This window comes from Rattus rattus, chromosome 3 (genome assembly GCF_011064425.1).
Source record: "Rattus rattus isolate New Zealand chromosome 3, Rrattus_CSIRO_v1, whole genome shotgun sequence".
NCBI classification, from domain to species: Eukaryota; Metazoa; Chordata; class Mammalia; order Rodentia; family Muridae; genus Rattus; species Rattus rattus.
The window spans coordinates 23,557,115-23,577,735 of record NC_046156.1 but is presented as its reverse complement, the minus strand read 5'-3'; the positions used below and the strand labels follow the sequence as shown (position 1 = coordinate 23,577,735).

General features: G+C 43.9%; 1 protein-coding gene across 1 annotated transcript in view; it reads left to right on the top strand.

Moving 5' to 3' along the window:
• Manba (mannosidase beta) overlaps positions 1–20,621 on the top strand; it is an 83,908-nt gene that overhangs the window by 30,506 nt on the left and 32,781 nt on the right. Inside the window, exons 6-8 of the mRNA XM_032897277.1 lie at positions 1,529–1,704; positions 3,090–3,200; positions 17,941–18,092. Coding sequence (XP_032753168.1) covers positions 1,529–1,704; positions 3,090–3,200; positions 17,941–18,092 — 439 coding nt within the window. The remainder of the gene's footprint in view (positions 1–1,528; positions 1,705–3,089; positions 3,201–17,940; positions 18,093–20,621) is intronic.

Sequence of the window (20,621 nt, the reverse complement as noted above, 5' to 3'; positions counted from 1 at the left end):
TGATTCTTTCCTTCTACCGCGTGTGGGGCCTGGGGAGAGAACCCAGGTCACCAGGCTACGTGGCAGTTGCCTTTACCTGCTGAGCTAACTCTTCTGTTTCTTTCTTGTCATCCTGATAAAGATGTGGACTCTATTATAATACAAAAGCTGGAAATCTCTGGAGAATTCCTTCACCCAACCCCCTCCCCCCCACTTTTCTTTTGAGGCAGGGTTTCTCTGTGGAACCCTGGCTGTCCTGGAACTCACTCTCCCCCCACCCTCTCCTCCTCCTCCTCCTCCTCCTCCTCCTCCTCCTCCTCCCCCTCCTCCTCCTCCTCCTCCTCCTCCTCCTCCTCCTCCTCCTCCTCCTCCCTCCCTCTTCCCTCCCTCTCTAGACCAGGCTGGCCTTCAACTCACAGAGCTCTGAGTGCCTTTGCCTCCCAAGTGCTAGGATTAATGTGTATGGCCATTCCCTGCCAATGGAGACTTTCTTGACATTCCAGCTGGAGAAACCTAGGACTTCACACACACTGGGCAAGCATGAGTTACTTAGTTACATCCTCCACCTTTCCTGAGAGGATTTTTTTCAGTCAAATGTGTAGCACACATACTAGGGACTCTTTGACCCTTTGAATGGGGAACGTCTGCTTCGTATTACTACGACTCTCCATCCCGGCTAGACACGAGGTTTTCCTTTACTTTCCTTCCCTTCCTTCTCTTTTCTTCCCTCCTTCCTTTCAAGAACCTACGTGAGAGAGCATGAGCTGGCCTTGGGAAAACCCTAGCCTGAGTCATTGTTTACAAGCACAGTCTGCCCTGCCCTCTTGGTTGAGGTCATAGACAAAATAAGCTGCAGCCCTTCCTGCGTGGGACGTCAGGGAGGAAGGAGGCTTCGGGCCAAGGCCAGCCTCACTGAGAGGGAAGGCCAGCCTTGCCTGTCCACATACCTGTTCCTTCAAGAGTCCATTTCTTGTCTGGGCCTAGGGTGTAAGAATGAGTGAGGACACCAGACTTAGTGGAAGTCTGGGAGGGGCAGGTGCTGTAGAGGATTCTGTGGAACTCGCTGCCCTCTTCTTCCGTTCTTGCCTCCCAGAGCTACTTTCAAAACTGTCTTGCATATGAGAGAGAGCGGAGGACTGTAGGTTTATGTAGGAGCTGGTGATTTGTAGATTCCCGGAGAGATGCTCTAGGAAGCTGTGTCTAGACGTAGCTCCTGGTACACAAGGTAGAGGACAGCTTTATACACCATTCTAGCGATGTCATAAAAATCACCGGCTACTTAAGGTTTTGCAAACTCCAAGTTGCTCGATCTTCCATGTGCTACTACAAATCTGTATAAAATGGACAAGTATGGTTGTTTAGAATGAGGATGGTTTCTTCTGGGTGTGTCATCCCCATCCATCTCCCGCCTCCCAATCCCTCCCCCTCCCCCTGCTGTGGCAGCCCCAGGGAGCGCTCACCACTCAGCCACTGCTCCCTCTCATTTTCCATGGTTTCTGAGGTGTGCATGAATGGTGCGCCTGTTTTTTTTTTTTCCTCTGTGCCGTAGATAACACTTCTCAGGCGTGGACTATTGAAATAGAGGCTTCTTTTGATGTTGTCAGCACAAAGCCAGTTGGTGGTCAGGTGACTATAGCCATCCCCGAACTGAAAACACAGCAGGCAAGCTACATTGAACTTCAACATGGTCAAAGGATTGTTAAACTCCTTGTCAAAATTAGGAAGGTGAGTGATGTCACTTCCTGGGAAGTGCTAGATGAATGCATTTGCTGATCAAGGGACAAAATGGCCAAGTTGGGGTGGGGGTGGCTATCGACTTCCTCCTTGTATTTTCTACGTCACTTTCTCACTTTATTTTATTTTTAAATCACACACACACACACACACACACATACATACATGTATTGTTTTTTAAGACAAGATTGCACACTACAGCACAAAGTGAAACTCAAACTCACAATGCAGCCCAGGCAGAGTGGCTTTTTTTTTGTTTGGTTGCTTGGCATGTTTGCCTTACATTGTGCCCCAGGCTGGCCATGTAGTAGCACAGGCTGCTTTCCAACTTGCAGCAATCTTCCAGCCTCTGGCTCTCTTAAGTGATGAGATTCCAGGTTTACAGGTGTGAACCACCACACGCCACATTTTTGCCTTTATTTTTAACTTTTCATACATTCTGTGTATTAGCCAATGGTTGCTTTTCTCACACGTGAGGTTCCTAAAATGGAAACGATGAGATTAATTTCCAGTTTGCCTTCTAAGAAGTCAGGTACACCTTTAATTTTTTTTCCCTATTACTTGTAATATCCCTGCCCCTAACACGTTCTACGTTTCAGGGCTCAATGTGGGTCTCTTCCGTTCTTTTCCTTTGCTCTGAATGTTGGCATTCATTCCTTCTGTAGAGCTCTAGACCTGGACTGAGGTTTCTTCACACTTAGGTGGGGCAGGTTTTAGCTTTTGTTGTTGTAGGAATCGGTTAGTGATTGTCAACTGGAAGGACAGAGCAGAGTGACTGCAACTTGGAAGGAAGCCAGACTCCACAAGAGCTCAGTCTTGGATGAACAGTCAGCATCCGAGCCCAACTGTAGCACCTTAGAGACTAAACGCCCGAGGAGAGGTAGAGCAGGCATCAGCTGGTTTTCTGTAGCGTGCTGTTCTGTGGTGGGAATCTGCTATGCTCCCAACATCTTGCTTTACATCTCAGTGGAGGGGCTGGGAAGAGCGCTCAGACAGTAGGGTCCTTTCCTAGTATGCGTGAGGTCCTGAGTTTGATGCCCGTCACCACATAACTGTAGCTCAAGGATTCTGGGGGTGGAGGCAGGGGGATCAGATGTTTATGGTAGTCTTCTGCTACACAGAGAGTTTGAAGTCAACTTGGGAGACCCTGACTCAAAATAAGCAAACAGATCTATGAAATTTTAAAGCCGTGATTCTGTGACTCAGCTTGGGTACGGTGTAGGCACAGAGACTTGTGTGGCTTCAGGGCACGGTTTGTGCCTCACCGTTGAGAATTTCATGTAAAACGCTCTGGGTTGTAACGTTTTTCTAAACATGTGTCACATGTTTAAGCATGTCTAAGCATGTACTACTTAGAATGACATATTTCTTAAAAGGACGTCGCCGTGGAGACCTGGTGGCCTCATGGACATGGGAACCAGACTGGGTACAACACGACAATTCTCTTTGCGCTGGATGGAGGCTTAAAAATTGAAAAAGCAGCCAAGGTAAGTAAATAAACTGTTTTGTGAAAAGGAGGTTGTTCCTTGACGAAATAGTTACACTGAGATTTGAAAGAAAGGTAGCAATTACCAAAATTTACAGTTCTACCACCCAGAGTAATGAATAGCACTCGAAGCTTCTGGATGTGTCCTTGTGGGTTCCTCCGTGGATCGAGCTTCTATTTTGGCCAAAGCTTCTTGCGCTTCACACCCTCTCTGTGTTTTCTTTCTTTCTCAGTGCTAGGGTTTGAGCCAGGACCTCAGACCACGTCCTGCTCTGTATGCCACAGCCTTGGCCTTGCGTGTGCTCTCCCGTTCTATCCAAGTAGCATGCATATGTCATTGTAAAGCGTACATACTGCTGAAAGGTTCTATGACCAGAGGGAACTCTGCCCTTTCTTGTTTTACATCTCACACTCAGGGAAGCAACAACAAAAACAACGTCTCCTAACTTCTTCAGCTGTTTGTTTTTGTTTTCCAAACTCGAGTGTTTCTCTGTGTTCTAACTTCCCCCTCCTACCCACTTTGGGGTTGAGCACTTAGAAAGGCAAAGAGCTGTCCTTTCTTACTGATTAGCTTTGTGGGTTAACTCACCCCTTCAAGGGCCATTTCCCTATCTTAAGACGGAGCAGTTAGAATGATATAACTCAGTTCTAGCCTCTCACAGCCACAGGATAGAAATCACAGTGATAGTTATCCTTTCCTAGAGTTTTCCTTCCCCTGACCTGGACCATTGGTGTCTATGGTTGATGGAGGTGGCCTCTCACAATGGGTATCGACTCTCTTTGAGCCCGGATGGCATCCCGAGTGTGGGACATAGCCTTTGTGCTGCATTTGCTGTTTTCTTTTGTTTAACTGTGCTGCTGCATGTTTCTATCAGAGTGTGAATGTTTCTGTGTGCACACACATACATAGCGTGTTTGAGAATGACTCTGGGACTGTTTTTCTCACCCTCTTGGCCATGGGTATGTGTTCTCCCACATGCTGGTTTATTGCGTGTGGTCTTCATAAAAACGTGAAGCGTAATGAGTCACCCAAGCCCACTACAGAGCGAAGAAGAGCTTCTGTTTGTGGTACACCATTCCTTTTCATTTATACTCACCGCGGTTGTCCTATTGTTCACTCTGCATGGAGAGGCCAGCCTTTGAGCACTGAAGAGAGAGATGACGTGTCACCCCTCCGTGCCCTCATGCGTGGGTGTGGAGTGTAGCCTCTCTCCGCGGCTTCCATGGAGCTCATGGCTGTGAATGTTCATGCATTCAGTTACCTCTTGGGGTCCTATTGTGTTTTGGCTGCTATGCTCACGATGGTACGTTTTGTTCATTTCTTTCTGAGACCTTGATAAACGCTAGTAATTTGGTGGGGAGGTGACTTCGTGAAGCAAGCACTTACAATGACAGTTGATGAGCATGCTAAAGAAATAGAGAGATTTGGAGGCAAGCCAAGGCATGGTGGCACTTGCCTGTAATCCCAGCACTTGGGAGACTGAGGCAAAGGGGTCAGAGTTTGAGACTAGCCTGAGCTATCTAGTAAGACCCCCATCTCTAAACAAAACACAGAAACAGAACAACATAAGGATTTGAACTGGATTAGGAACATGAACTCAGCAAAAATATTGATAATTTTAGGTGTGGTAGGGGAAGACAAAAGAGGACAAAACCCTGAGGAATTATAGTAAGAAAGGATGCGGAAGAGAAAAGTCTGTAGATCAATCCACACAAGGAATGGTCAGAGGTAGAGAGTCACCTGGTAGAGGTGTGCAGTGCCCAAGGGAGAATGGAGCCCAAGGGAGAATGTTCTAGGAGCGCACGGTGCTCACAGGCATCAGCTACTGCAAAGGTGCTCCAGACAGAAAGACAGGGAGGAGGATCTTGTGGGTTGGCTGTGAAAGGTCACTGGTTGCCTTGACCAGAATGGAAACCAAACTACAAGAGTTCTTCTAGCAATGACTGCAGTTAAGACAGGGGCTGTGGCAACTACTAACACTGCTGTGTCTGACTTCACCGTGGTGTAACGGTGGCCAACCGTGGATCTGGAGATTGCCCACATTTAGCATCTGAGCAAATAAATGGATATAGTGATGTGCTAGGAGCCAGAGTTTGCATAATGTTTGATATATATATATATATATATATATATATATATATATATATATTGTGTGTGTGTGTGTGTGTGTGTGTGTGTGTGTGTGTGTGTGTGTGTGTGCTGGCTACTTTTACATCTCTGTGACTAAAGGACCTGAGAGAAAGAGAGACAGAAAGGCTTCCTTTAGCTCGTGTGTGGTGGTCACAGGTCAGTGTCCTGGAGTTGGTTCTCTTTCCAACACTGGGGTCCTGGGGAGTCAGATTGGCCATCAGCTGTGTGCGGTGGGCACCTCGAGCTGTTAAGCTGGCTCACTGACCCACTGACTATTTTTTAATAACAACCATAGTTTGCTTTTTATGGGACAGAAAGTCACTTCATTGCCATTTCTCTTGAACATCTCTCTCCATGGAAACTAACTCATTTTGCTGGAGGCTCTTTGTATTGTCTCTGGTGTCAAGATTGTTCAGTTAAGTTATTGTCTCAAGGCGATAAGACAATGTAAGCAGCCAATTAGAACTTGTGTCTAATATTCCCAAGCCGAATGCAGAAGATTGCCAATAGCTGTTCTAATTAGAAAAGCAACTGGGACTTCTTTGGTTTTTAAATGTGTAAACTACGCTTCAGTCCTTTCTTTGAGTTTGAAATCCCCATGTTCATCTTTGAAGTTTCCTAGGGCAGAAAGGGAACTTGACACCCATGGAATTCTTGCTTTTCCTCTCTGAGTACTGCTCAGAATCCTCTGAAGACCTCACCAGCTCCCAGGCAGACAGCGTGGAATTCAGAATAATGAAGGTGTGTTTTCACACACAGTTCCCCGAGGCTGTACAGCGTTTTCTCGTGTATTAATTTCCCCAGTGTTGTCAGAGCAAATTCTGACAAACTGAGTTGCTCGGAACAGTGAGACCGTGTTTTTCTCACAGCAGCAGATGCTGCAAATCCAAACCAGGGTGCATCCGGAGCCAGGCTTCCCTACAGACTTATCCATGGCCCTTCCATGCCTCTTCCCCTCACTGCCGGAAACCTTCCTTGTCTGTGCTCCGTAGACGCCTGATTCCAGTTTCTGCCCCCTTCACCTGAGAGCTCTTTCCACTTCCCCTCCCTGCCCTGCTCCTATATCTCTCTTTCTCTCGAAGTTTGTGTGTTTTTGAGGTAAGGTCTCAGTATGTGTCCCAGGGTGGCCTGAAACTTAGATCATTTCTCAGTGCTGCTCAGAATTCTCTGAAGACCTCACTTGTGCCTGGAATTCAGAATAATGAACATGCATTTCCATACACAGTTCCCGGAGGCTGAGCAGTGTTTTCTTGTGTATTAATTTTCTGCCTCCCAAATGCTGGGGTCACAGGCACAAGTCACCCCACCCTCCTTCTGACCGGATAGCTGGGCTAGAGGTTGGCACGACCTCATTCAAGCTCAACGATTGATATCTTTAAAGCCTCATTTCCAAATAAGACCACTTATTTGGGGTCTGAAGTAGACCTGACTTTTGAGAACATAATGTTTAAGTCAGTCCACCTCCCTTCATTCTCCTTGTCAAAAACTTAACGATTGACAAACTGGCTCCTGTCAGTGGCTTCCTCGGGGTGCTGGAGAGCAGTTCGCCCAAGTTCATGCAGTAAGTGTGTGCCTTGCTTTGTTGTCAAATATTAATTATTACTATGTTTTGGGAGTTCTAGAAAACGCCAGGGATAAAATACTGTTTCTTCCACATCTGTTGTTGGCCTAAGTTTTTTACATGTGTGTGATCACCCTTGAATACATGTGAAGAACTGGATCTGGCTCTCTCTGATGCTTTCTCCTTTAGTAAATATTTGTTATATATGTTCGTTTGTTTGGAGAACTCAAGTGACATAGTATCCCTTGTCTCATGTGTACTCCTTTGCATATGGTTCTTAAAGAGTTTTTAAAATTAGATTTGTTTGCTCTATTTTAACTGCGAGTGTTGGGGTTACATGTGCTGGAGAGGGTGAGAAGAGGGCATTATATCCCCCTGTCCTAAGTTATGGATGGATGGTTGTGAGCCACCATGTGGGTGCTAGGAATCAAACCTGTGTCCTCTACAAGAGCAAGGCATGCTTAGCCACTGAGCCCTCTCTCCAGTCCCATATTGTTCTTTTTAAAGCAGTTATTCTGCGTGAGCTTGCTTTGAACACAGTTGGTGTCTTCAGTCATTGCCTTCATATCAAATTGTTTCATTGAGATGTAGTTAGGAATAAGTGAAGGGACTGGGAGACGGCTCAGTGTGCTTTTGATCGCTAGCCCTCGTGTAAACACTGGCTGCAGTGACCCACGCCTGTAATCCTAACGATGGGGAGGCAGAGGCAGGATATCTTCAAGCGACTGCATCCATGTTTCTTAATTCCCTGCCATTGTCCAAGATAAAAATGCTAGCAAGACCAACAACAATCACTTTGGAGGTCATGCAGAGATCAACGCTATCAACCCCCAAGCTGACCTCTGCGGCCTGAAGCTCGCCCTGCGAAACTTGTCCAACTTGTTCTTTTGGGAGCATTTCTTCAGATGTGAACCTTTCAGAACAGTGGAAGCACTTCATTCTTTCTAACTTTAACTCTTCAATGGAAAAATTCCACAAAGTCTAGAAGTTCCTCCCTGACTGAGGTGTTTACTGTGGACCCGGGGCAGAAGAGGGACACAGCCCGAGAACTTAATCTGAACTTTGACATGGAATAAAAAAAAAAAAAAGTAGACATCGCAATTCATCTCAGGTTTTGCACTGGTCTGCACGAATTGTTCTTTCTGCAATTATCTTTTTCTTGTCCTTCCAGGTGAGGGCCATCAGATAGTGTATTTGGTAATATACACTGTTTTGAACCAGCAAGGTTTAAGCAGCTTCTTTGGAAATAGTGCACAGGAAATTTGGTAGAAGCAACTTACTATGCAATAATAAATGGGAGGAAATAGATGTCCATCCGTCAGAGAAGAGTGGGGCAGAGTGTGCGGAGAAATAACTGTCTGTGCCGCTGTACGCTGAGGTCCCTGCAGGCGGGACTACAGAACGCCCTGGCCATTGCACCAGGAACTAGACGCCTGTTCTGATTCGGCAGACTGGAAAAACATTTCTGTTTGCTCTCACTCAGCCCTTCTCTGGTTTTGTAGAAGAAATACTCGAGAACTTGTTTATTTTAGTTTCAGAGTCATTAGTAGCAAGTTGTTGGGATGGATCAAAAAGAAAAGCCAGGGACGTCTGCCGAACTTTTGGTTGTGTTTAAAAAGTATCCCCATCTCTTGACTTCACTTGAGAGAGCATCTCTGAGACCAACCAAAGGAGGTTTTCCTTTCAGCTGGGATGTGGCAGATTGGCGGGCGAGCCTGGTATTCTTTATGTATATCCAAAGACCAGTGCTGTGCTCGAGTCTCAGAAATCCTCTCAGGTGCGTGTTTTAAACACTAGTGCTCTAGCTGGTAACCAATGTTCTTCTGGGAGGCTTGCTGGCCCTGGCTGTTGGTCACTGGAGGTGAGATTTTATAGGCTTATGCGATTTCCAGTTCTCTCTCTGCTTCGTGTTTGCAGTAAAAGATATGAGCTCTCAGCTCTCTGCTCCAGCCACCATCCTGCCACAGGGCCTAGAGGTAATGGTTACGGAGCTGAGGGAGATATTTTCTTCCGTTGACCATGCTCCTGTAACTAGCCCTTCACTGACGCACGCCCTGTGAGTAACCCTGATCAAGCCCGCTGGGTCACCCCTGACAAAATGAAATGGCGTAATTCTACAAACAAAGGCCAATCAGAGACCGCTGCCACCATCTGCGTGTGATGTTGGTTACATCACTTGTGCCATTTTATTATTACAACCGGGTCCCGCTCTGTCACATAGAAAAGGGAGGCATCGGGATGGTTGTTTGGGCATCCGAGACACACGATACACACCTGGCTAAAACGTGATCAGACAACTCTGCAGGTATGTGGACTCCAACCTGGTGGCTTCCGTGTGTGCTGTTAGCAAGCGGGCAGTGAAGGGAAGGATGTGTCATGTTCACAGGCTGGAGCTGTTTGTGGAGACCAGGCAATTTCCCCCTCCACGTCTGTGGTCCTTTTTTGGTGCAGATAACACGGTCTTTATCGGTAAAGCTCAGAGTGGTAGGTCTGAAAGGAGTTTGGAAAGCACAAGGTTTGCCAAAGTTTAGAAACAAGCAGTTTTATTCAGAAGAAAATTCCGGGCAGCTCTGTAAATGTCTGCTTGTCCACAGCTGAGAAGTGGCTGCGAGCGTGTAAATCGCTATCTGTCTGATCAGGAGAGAGGAACTTGAGGAGGGAGGTATTTATCAGTCCTGAGCTCTTCTGGCCTTTGCTCTCAGTATCCAGAGCCCATCAGCATTAGCATTGACACATTAGCATTGTGAGGACAGCACCAGCGCTGTGCACGTTCGAATCTAGCACTTCTGTCTTAACCACGAAGCCATAGATGCCATACTGGCCCATATTTGTCATCCCAGCACTTGGAAGGAAGGCTGAGGCAGGGGGATCAAGAGATCAAGGCGAGCCTTGGCTATATAGTGAGGTCAAGGCCAGCCTGGGGCTTTGTGAGACCTTGCCTCAAAAGACAAAACAGCAAAATAAAAAGACTGTTTATGAATTGAATTTAACTGCCGTATGAATTTAACTGATCACGTGATGAGTTTATAGAGCCATGAAGAAGAGGTAGAAACATTTGAATGCTAAGGATTTTAAAATTGGGGCTTGGCTCAGTGGCTTAGAAGTGCTTGCTGCTAGAGGACCTGAGTTTGGTTCCCAGCACCCACTTTGGGCAGCCTGTAAACCCCTGTAACTACCTCCAGGGGATCAGATAGATACCCTCTTCAGGCCTTGACTGGCACTCACACAGTGCCCACCACTCGCTGCCCTGAAATAAAAATATCATACATCTTAAAAAAGAAAATAAATCATTTAGGGGCTGGAGAGATGGCTCAGTGGTTATTGACTGCTCTTCCAGAGGTCCTGAGTTCAAATCCCAGCAACAACATGGTGACTCACAACCATCTGTAATGAGATCTGATGTCCTTTTCTGGTGTGTCTGAAAACAGCAACAGTGTAGTTGTATATAATAAATAAACAAATAAATCTTTTAAAAAATCATTTAAAAATCTAAACTGCTTGATTTTACATTTCTTCAAGTTTTTTTTTTTTTAAATATTTGTACCCCTCCCCTACTTTTATAACATTTACTTCTTGGGGCTGTTTAAAATTCTTTTGTCCCGGGGGGGAATTAGAGGAAGTATTGAAAGAGTTGAAGGAGCTTGTAACCCCATAAAAACAACAATGCCAACCAACCAGAGCTTCCAGGGACTAAACCATTACCGAAAGACTACACATGGACTGACCCAGGGCTCAAACTGCATATGTAGCAGAGAATAGCCTTGTTGGGGCACTAATTGGGGCACCCAGTGCCAAGGTTGGACCCCCAGTGCAGGGGGATATGGGGGGAGCAGTAAGGGGGATGTATAAGGGAATATCTGTATGGGGGAGGGGAGAGGAGGGGATGGAGGCTTATGGACAGGAAACTGGGAAGGGGAATAGCATTTGAAATGTAAGTAAAGAAATATATATAATAAAAAAAAAGAAAAAATTCTTTTGTCCCATCTGCAGATGATGCCTTTACTCTGAATGCAAATGTATATTGCTCAGGGATCTTTTTCAAAAGCTGTTTTCAAAGGCCATTGAATCCTGGGAAGTAAAATACCTGTTGTAGAAGGCTTTTGGGCTGCCAGTCAAGGCTTCCAGAGAACGTGAGGACATTGACATTCATCCTGAGGTCGCTGGCCTTTAAGCTATCCAAGTGCCAGAGCAAGGTGACTGACTGGTAACTGTGGCTTCTACCCAGAGCAGTGGTTCTCAACCCACCTAATGCTATGACCTTTTAATACAGTTCCTCATGCTGTGGTGACCCCAGCCATAAAATTACTTCACAACTGTAACTTGCTACTGTTGTGAATCGTAATGTAAATATCTATTTTCTGTTGGTCTTAGGTGATCTCTGTGACAAGGTCATTTGACCCTCCAAGGGGTCTCGACCTACAGGTTGAGAACCTCTTCCTCAAAGGTTCTTGGGTACTTTGAGGCATCCTTTCACGCTTGCTGGAGGGTTGTGCTACAGAGGTTGGGGGCAAGGTAGAGATAGTTCTTCACAGGAAAAAAAATTGAAAGGTGTTTTATAATCAATACTATTTGTAATATTGATAGATGGTAAGAAACAATTCATTTCTCTACATTAGTCATTCCCAATTTTATTTTTGACATAGAACTACTTTATACTTTCAAAAAATATTAAACATTATGCTATGCATATGTTTCTGTGGGCCACAGTTTAGTATGTTAAGCATTGAAGCTGAGAATTAGGTAATTTACTTATTCATTTGAAGTCACCATCAGAACTTTAGGGTATAAACTTCTAAAGGCCCATTGACTGCTATTGCAAAAAATAATATAGTTAGGAAATAAAAATTTGGGAGTGAATAATAACATCATTTTTCATACTTGCAAGTGTCTAATATTTTATGAGGAGGATGAAGTTCTCATTACATCTGCATATAAGCAGTTTGCAGTGTTGTTTTGGAACAAAGATAATATATATTTTATATATCATTCATGTTTAGCTGGAAAGGGAGAGATGACATGAGTAGTCTTTTTCAGATAGTTGTAGATGTCACACTAGAGTTTAACAAGTGCTGGCTCCTGGGGCTGGGAGATGGGACCCTGGTTTGGTTTCTAGCACCGTGGATAGCTCCGGAGGATCTGATGACCTCAAGTGGCCCGGTTGGGTGTTTGCACTTACTTACACATACCCCCACTCAGACACAGACACATACGCAAAACTAAAAATTAAAAACAAAACAAGAATTTAAAAAAGTAAAACTACTAAGAGTTAGTTTCTTAAAGTTAGTTAGATTGTGAATTAAAGGCATTTCAATGCCCTCTTGATTCTGTCTTTAGAACCCTCCCTGGCCTTTACTTACAATGGGGTCTACCCACGTGTGATAAAGTAATGGACCACATGGGCTATTTGAAAAGCACTGCTTTCCTGAGGGTTATAAATCTTCCCAAAGTTGGAACATTTCCACCCGTGATAGCACATTCACATGCTTGGTGTCTTCATGGGTGTCATCTGAGATGTGTGTTAAGTATTGGACTCTCTTAAGCCCAAGGTGGTGGGCACAAGTCTTCTTAAGCCTTGTATTTCTCTTGAATTTTATTATTGGCCTCAGACGTTGACCATGTATACTTCATTTACTTTTAAGAAGAGGCCTCAAGGCTGAGTAGCTGTGGTTGTTAGTCAACTGGTCAGTTGAATAAATGTACATCCCGAGCTAGATAGTTAGCTCAGCTCACTGTTCAGGGGCTGGCTCGGGGCTCTCCCCTTAGGACATTGTTGGTGCGGTGTTCTGGTTATGTTCTCCATTTTGTCTCATGAATATTGAAATGATACGTACTCAGCTTTGGGGTTTCTCTTAGTTACTTTTCTATTGCTGTGAAGAGACCTTGACAATACAACTCGTAAAAGAAACCATTTAGTTGGGAGCTTCCTTACAGTTTCAGAGAGTCAGTGCATGGCCGTCAGGGTGTAGGGCAGCAGGCTGGTTGGCATGATGCTGGAGCAGTACCTGGGGCTTACAACTTATTTGAAAGTTGGAGAGAGACAGAGATAGAGATGGAGAGACAGAGATAGATAGATAGATAGATAGATAGATAGATAGATAGATAGATAGATAGATTGATTAGCCTAGGCTTTTGAAACCTTCCCAAACAGTTCCACCAACTAGGGACCATGCCTTCAAACATATGAGCCCATGGAGGGCATTCTCATTCAATCCACCCCAGGGGCTTATAAAGTTAATTTATTTTCTGTTTTGCCAGGGATTTTCTTGGGTGAATTTGTTATTTTTTTCCTTGCTATTAGATGATGGTAAACAGAGCAGTGATCCCCAGGGCCGTTTAGAGGTACTGCTGGGATTCCTACTAAGGCAGCTCAGTGTCACCTATGTCTACTCTTTTTTTTTTTTTTTTTCCCGGAGCTGGGGACCGAACCCAGGGCCTTGCGGTTGCTAGGCAAGCGCTCTACTGCTGAGCCAAATCCCCAACCCACCTATGTCTACTCTTGCAACATCTGTGCAGATGTTAGCACAGAATCGATAGGTTATTCTAAGGGCCACACATCACCTTGTCCTTTGACTAGTTCAATACTCCTCACATTTTGGTGCCAGCAATTTTTTTATGGTAGATTGTCTTTGACATTTTAATCCAAACAACAAGGGAGTAGAACAAAATACAGGTCCATTAGCACCCAGAGAGTGACCCATTTCTAAAGCCTAGTATCTGCAGACAACCTGTCCACCTGTTCTGTCTCTCGCAGCTAAATCTTTTAATTACCCGGCTCCTCTGTCATTGCCGAGAGGCTGTGATTTCTTTCACTATTGTTTCTTCTTGTAGGTGTACAGTAGCGCCAGCTGCTTGCTTCTTTCTCAGTTAATATACACGTCTCCAGCCAGTGCAGCATGTCCACCCTCTAACAACTTTGATGCCGTCTTGGTGTTTGGTTGGTGAAGGTTAACCAGTCCTTGGCTTTGTAAGGGCTTACTATGTCTATGCTTTAAATATTCGATTTCTACTTCTTTATACTATGAATAACTAGCCATAAAATGACACAACTGTACCATAACACTTTTGTGCATGTGTGGTGTATATATGAATAAGTGCGTGTGTGTGTGTGTGTGTGTGTGTGTGTGTGTGTGTGCATGCTCATGCCACTGCATAATACACTCATGTGTGTAGGCCAGAGGTTGATAGAAGGTGTTTTTCATCACTGATGTCTTTCAGACAAAGTATCTCACTAAACTTCGAGTCAGCCCAGGGATCCTCCTGTCTCTACTTTCCCAATTCTAGGATTATATGCACATGCTGAGATTACAGGGGTGCATAGCCATATTGATATTCTTTACATAGATGCTGGGGATTCAATTTCAAATCTTCATGATGATATGACATGCACATAACCCACTGAGCCATCTCCCCAGCCCCCAGAATTATCTATCTATCTATCTATCTATCTATCTATCTATCTATCTATCTATCTATCTATCTATCATCTATCTAGCTACCTATCATCTATCAACTATCTATCTATCTATCTATCTATCTATCTATCTATCTATCTATCATCTACCTATCTATCTATCATCTACCTACCTGTCTATCTATTTATTTACTTTTAAACAGTGAAAAGATTTATAAAGGAAAAGTGAGAAAGAACTTCCAAAGGAGGAATACCCCATAAATATTTTTTAAAAGGTGTTACATTTGCATTAGGTATAATAAATTATTGACTTCTGAAAAGTCAAGGGAAATATGCCCTTTATCAAAAATCTCATTTCTTGTTTATAATTATACCCACTTTCTCTTATCTATTTTTTCAAGTTTCTATGTTGAGAATTGAAATGTTCCATTTGTTAGAACCCATTGCTTATAACCCAGTCTGTTCTCAAACTTGGTATATAGAGAAGGATGACCTGTTACCACTGCCTCCAGCTCCTGAGTTCTGGAATCGTAGAATGTGTCACCATGCCTAGCTTTAGGAGACACAGGAATGCAACCCAGGGCTTTCTGGATGCTAGGCAGGCTTCCAATGGAGCCACACCTATGGCCTGAGAATTTAAGCCTTCTGATCACAGTTCATCTTTACAGTAAATGATTACAATACATCTTTTTACAATTCATCTTTGGAGTAAGAAAAAACATTATAAGTGTTCTTTTAGAATGAGCCAAAATATTATTAAACTCTAAAGAGAGTTTCGATGATAATGAAAATGATAATTTAAAACTTAAACATCCAAATATCACTGCAAACCAAATTAATGAATACAACTTAGTCTTTATATTTTTGTGTAAGTTTCTGGGAAAACATTAGGGTTCAAAAAGAGGATGTGTTGAGCAATAGAAAGGTTACCAAATTCAGAACAGATGGCCACTGATAGCCAGCAGGCTCTCAGGAAAGCTATAGAGAACAAACTGAGTTTCAGTTTTGTTTTTCTAACATGAGGTCTAGTCTCACTATATATTCCAGGCTGCTCTTGAACTCCCTCTCCTCCTATCTCTACTTCCTGAGTGCTGGGGCTATGGGTGTACAAAACCACTCCCAGCCTGTAAATTAATCTCTTTTGCTATTATTTCTCTTTGAAACACTTTTCATTCTGTAGTTCTGGCTGGTCTAGAACTTACTATGTAGGCCCAGCTGGCCTTAAACTCATAGGCATCTGTCTCCCTCTGCCTCCCAGAATCCGTGAACTGAGACACATGCGACCAGACCCTGCCTAAATTAGTCTATTAAACTTGCTTTTATAGCAAGTTCCACTACAGGAGTAGTGGAATGCACCTTTACTCCCAGTACTTACAAGGCAGAGGTTGGTGGCTCTCTGTGAATTTGAGGTCAACCTGGTATACAGAGTGAGTTCCAGGCCAGCCAGAGCTTTATAGTAAGACTTTGTCATAAAAAACCAACCAACCAACCAACCAACCCACCAACCAATCATTCAACCAACCAACTAACCAACCAACCAACCAACCAACCAACCAACCAACCAACTAACCAACCAACCAACCAACCAACCAACCATCCAACCAACCAGATAGACAAGGAACAGCAGCAACAGCAACAAAAAACAAGCAAACAAAAAATTACCAGCAATAACAATAAAACCATTTTTTACACTTCCAACCTCTACCTTAGATACAGATCACTCAGGGCATGCATCCAGTATCTATTTCTGTTGTTGATGACATCATCCTAGTCACCTGTCTCGGGAAAGTCCCACTATCTTTCCACATAGCGAGAGAGGAGGAGGCAAATGTCACAGTTTTACTTGGACCACAGGATGTCACCCCGAGACACCTCTGTCCTAGGTTTCATCATAAAGTGCCCTCTGTGGGCTGGAGAGACAGTTCAGTGGTTAAGGCCACTGGGTGTTCTTGCAGAAGACCATGTTCCGTTCCTAACAAGTGGTTCTCAACCAGTCATAACTCCTATTCCAGGGATCTGGTGCCCTATTCTAACTTCATGGGCATCAGGTACACATATAGTACACAGACATACATACATGCAAGCAAAAACAGCCATACATGAGCTGGAGAGATGGCTCAGTGGTTAGGAGCACTGACTGCTCTTCCAGAGGTTCTGAGTTCAAATCCAAGCAACTACATGGTGGCTCACAACCATCTGTAATGAGAACTGATGCCTTCTTCTGGTGTGTCTGAGGACAGTGACAGTGTACTCACACATAAAATAAATAAATCTTAAAAAAAAAACCCAGCTATATGGATAAAATAAAATAAAAAAATTATAAAAAAATATCAAGTGATCTCTTCATGTCTACAGCAGAAGGGTAGATTTTGTGGAGATGTCTACTGTCCTCGTCCAGGTATTCTGTCCTTTTATGATGTTAGTCCCTTTCTTATGTCATCAATATAAAGGCAAGGAAGGGAGAGAAAATGGGAGCATGGTAGCCCCTTCCCTTACATGAGATAGGTGACCAATTTATTAATCATTTTTAAAACTTGAGAAGTGTTTCATTCTGGTTCAAGAGTAGGCTTTACTAGCATGGACCATGTCATTCAATCCTTGCTCTAGTTTATGGCTGGCGAGAGTGCAGTTTTCTTTTTAAAGTCACATTTATTTAGTGTGTATGTGTGTGAATACATATGTAGGTCAGCGGACAACTTGTGGGACTCAGTTTTCTCTTCCCATCATGTGGGGTCCCGGGTTCAAAGTTGGGTCTTCTGGCTGGCAGACAAGTGTGCCTTTCCTCCCTGGGCCACTTTGGTGTGCCAACGAAGCAGATTTGGATGGACAGAGACATTCTTGCTGTGCGGGCTTTCCCGGGGGACAGCCTGTATAGAGTGATCCAGGATCAGTGAGTGTCGGCTTCCAGCGTAGCAGGGAAGCAGTGTAGCTTGGAAGTGCTTGTTCTCTCTGCCTCTCTCTTGCTCTCCCAGGAGATGCTATACACTCTCTCTGGCTATGAGAGCTCTGTTCTCTCTCTCTCTCTCTCTCTCTCTCTCTCTCTCTCTCTCTCTCTCTCTCTCTCTCTCTCTCGTGCATGGGTGCACGAGCATGGGAGCATGAACACACAAAGTACATCTCTTTTAAGTAATCAAACCATCAAACTTCCCCTTTTAAAGATTATGTCTCTCTCTCTCTCTCTCTCTCTCTCTCTCTCTCTCTCTCTTTGTGTGTGTGATGTGTGTGTATGTGTGATGTGTGTGTGTGATGTGTGTGTGTGTGTGTGTGTGTGCATACAGATGTATGCAGATGTGCACACCCATGCATGCATATGTTGAGGTCAGGGGAGGATTCCAGTGTGTTCCTCTATTGCTATCCACTTTGTTCCCGTGAGACAGAATCTCTCACAGAACCTGGAGCTCACTGCTTCCTCAGCTAGGTTGTCTGGTCAGCAGCCCCAGAGATGGCCCTGGCTTCACCCCTCTCATCACTGCGTCCACAGAAGGGAACGGTCACATCTAGCTGGGCGGGCGCTGGAGATCTGAACTTGGGTTCTCATACTTGTGAGCCATCTTCCCACCTCCCCACTTCCCTTTGCAAAGCACCAGTTTGCTTAGGCCTTTAAGTTTCCATTCGATGTTTATTTCTTTCCACCACAGGTTTATTTCAGGACAGTGCAACTTATAGAAGAACCTATAACAGGGTCTCCTGGTCTGAGTTTCTACTTCAAAATTAATGGGCTTCCTATATTTCTGAAAGGCTCAAACTGGATCCCAGCCGACTCATTCCAAGACAAAGTCACTTCTGAACTGTGAGTACTGGCTTCTTTCCCTGTCACTCCTCCATCTCTGCAATGCCACTGAGGTCAAAGGTCAAGTGACTCATCTGTCTTTTTCTTTAATCTCAGCCAAAGGACCCGAGGCTAGAATAGCTTGAAAGTATGACAGGAATTTCAGGATGGACAAGATCATTCTCCCTCTTGAGATACAGTCTTACAGATAACTAGTCTGAGATTGTTAAAGATATGTTATCCATATCTTTTAGAAAACCATTATAGGCTGGAGAGATGGCTCAATTGTTAAGAACACTGACTGCTCTTCCAGAGGTCCTGAGTTCAATTCCCAGCAACCACATGGTGGCTCAAAACCATTTGTAATGGGACCAGATGCCCTCTTCTGGTGTGTCTAAAGATAGCTACAGTGTACTTATATACATTAAATAAATGAATAGTTCTTAAAAAAAAGAAAACCATTGTATATAAAAAAGTGACACATTGATAGTTAGACTAATTAGTCTCAGAGAAAATTTAAATCCAGCTTGTTGTTCTTCAAAAAATACATTAAATTCTTTTGAGCATGGTTTTAAGGGATAAGGGCCTACATTTATTTATTTTTTATTTAAATATTATTTTACTTAAAATATCCTATTAAAGATTTTAAAGTATTGAATATTTATTACTTAAATAAAATATTATTTTAAAATATTATTTCACTTAAAAATATTTTTTTGTGTATGATATGTGTGTGTTTGTTTGTGTGCACATGTCCATGTTCATGTGTATACATGTGGAATCACACGTATGCCACATGCCTGACACCATGACACCATGACCAAAAGCAATATGGGGAGGAAAGAATTTGTTTGGTTTGTCTTTTCTTTTCTTTCTTTCTTTTTTTAAGATTCGTATTTATTTTATGTATATGAGTACACTGTAGCTATCTTCAGATACACCAGAAGAGGGCATCAGATCCCATTACAGATGGTTGTGAGCCACCATGTGGTTGCTGGGAATTGAACTCAGGACCTCTGGAAGAGCAGCCAGTGCTCTTAACTGCTGAGCCAGCTCTCCAGCCCTGGTTTGTCTTTTCATAGCCCTGTTCATCTCTGAAGTCAGGGCAGGAACCTGGATGCAGGAACTGAGGCAGAGGCCATGGAGGGGTGCTGCTTACTGGCCTCCTCTCCATGGCTTGCTCAACCTGCTTCCTTATAGCACCTAGGGCCACCAACTCAGGGATGGCACTGCCCACAATGGGCTGGGCCTTTCTATATCAACCATTAATTAAGAAAATGCCCTACAGACCTCCCATCTTATAACGGCATTTTCTTAATTACAGCTCCTTCCTCTCTGATAACTTTAACTTGGGTCAAGTTGACAGAAAACTATGCAACATACAGGTTTGCCTTGGGTGTCAATCCTTACTACTCATCTTACATTTGTGACAGGCTATCTATCCCACGAGTATCTAGGGATTCTATTTCTACCACCCATCTTGCCGTAGAAACCCCAAGAATTACAGTTGTGCGCTAGAATACCCAGCTTTGTGTGGGGGTTGGGGATTTGAACCCAGGTTCATGCTTGTGCAGCAAACACTTTACCCACTCAGCCACCCACTCATTTTTTTTTTAAACTTCACTAAGGAACTAAACAAATGTCTTGGTGGGAGGGGAATGTTAAAATATAAGAGGAGCACACAAAATAGTCAATATGCCTGGAGAACAAGTCTGGAGATCTGAAGGACACCATTAGGACTTGAGGATTCCGGGTAAGACCATTTTCCTATGCACAAAACCAAAGGGAGATAGATAATTCAAAGTGATGGCTCTGTTACTCCGCTTCAGTAGTAACCTTTTTATATCAACAGCTGTCCTACAATGCCATGCGTGTCTTAAATACACACACAAGAAAACTTACAAAGCAAAGCAAAAAAAAAAAAAAAAAAACGTGAAAGCTCTTTATTTGGAAGATGGCTACAAGTGGTCTTCGAAGGAAATTAGAATGTAAAATTAATATACATTCATGTATGTGGCGTGTTTATACTGTACTTTTCTTTGGTGTATGTTATATGTTCAGTGTCATGTACACGTATGTGAAGGCTAGAGGTTGATATGGGTATCTTACTCAGTCACTTTCCACCCTACCTTCTGAGGCAGGATCTCTCACTGAACCTGGGGCTTACCGATGGGCTAAAGTTACGTGCCCATGCTGAGGGGTAGGCTACAGTTACGTGCCCATGCTGAGGGGTAGGCTACAGTTACGTGCCCATGCTGAGGGGTAGCCTGCACACGCCGCATTTTACATGAATGTTTGGAATCAAATCCAGGTCCTCACGCTTCTGCATCAAGTGCTTTCTAAGCCGTTTCCCTGGCCGTGGGCTGCACTTTCCTGTAGGTCAGAATATAAAGGGCTGGAGAGATAGCTCAGGGGTTAAGAGCACTGACTCTTCTTCCAGAGGTCCTGAGTTCAAATCCCAGCAACCACAACCATCTGTAATGGGATCCGGTGCCCTCTTCTGGTGTGTCTGAAAACAGCAACGCTGTACTCATACATAAAGTAAATCCT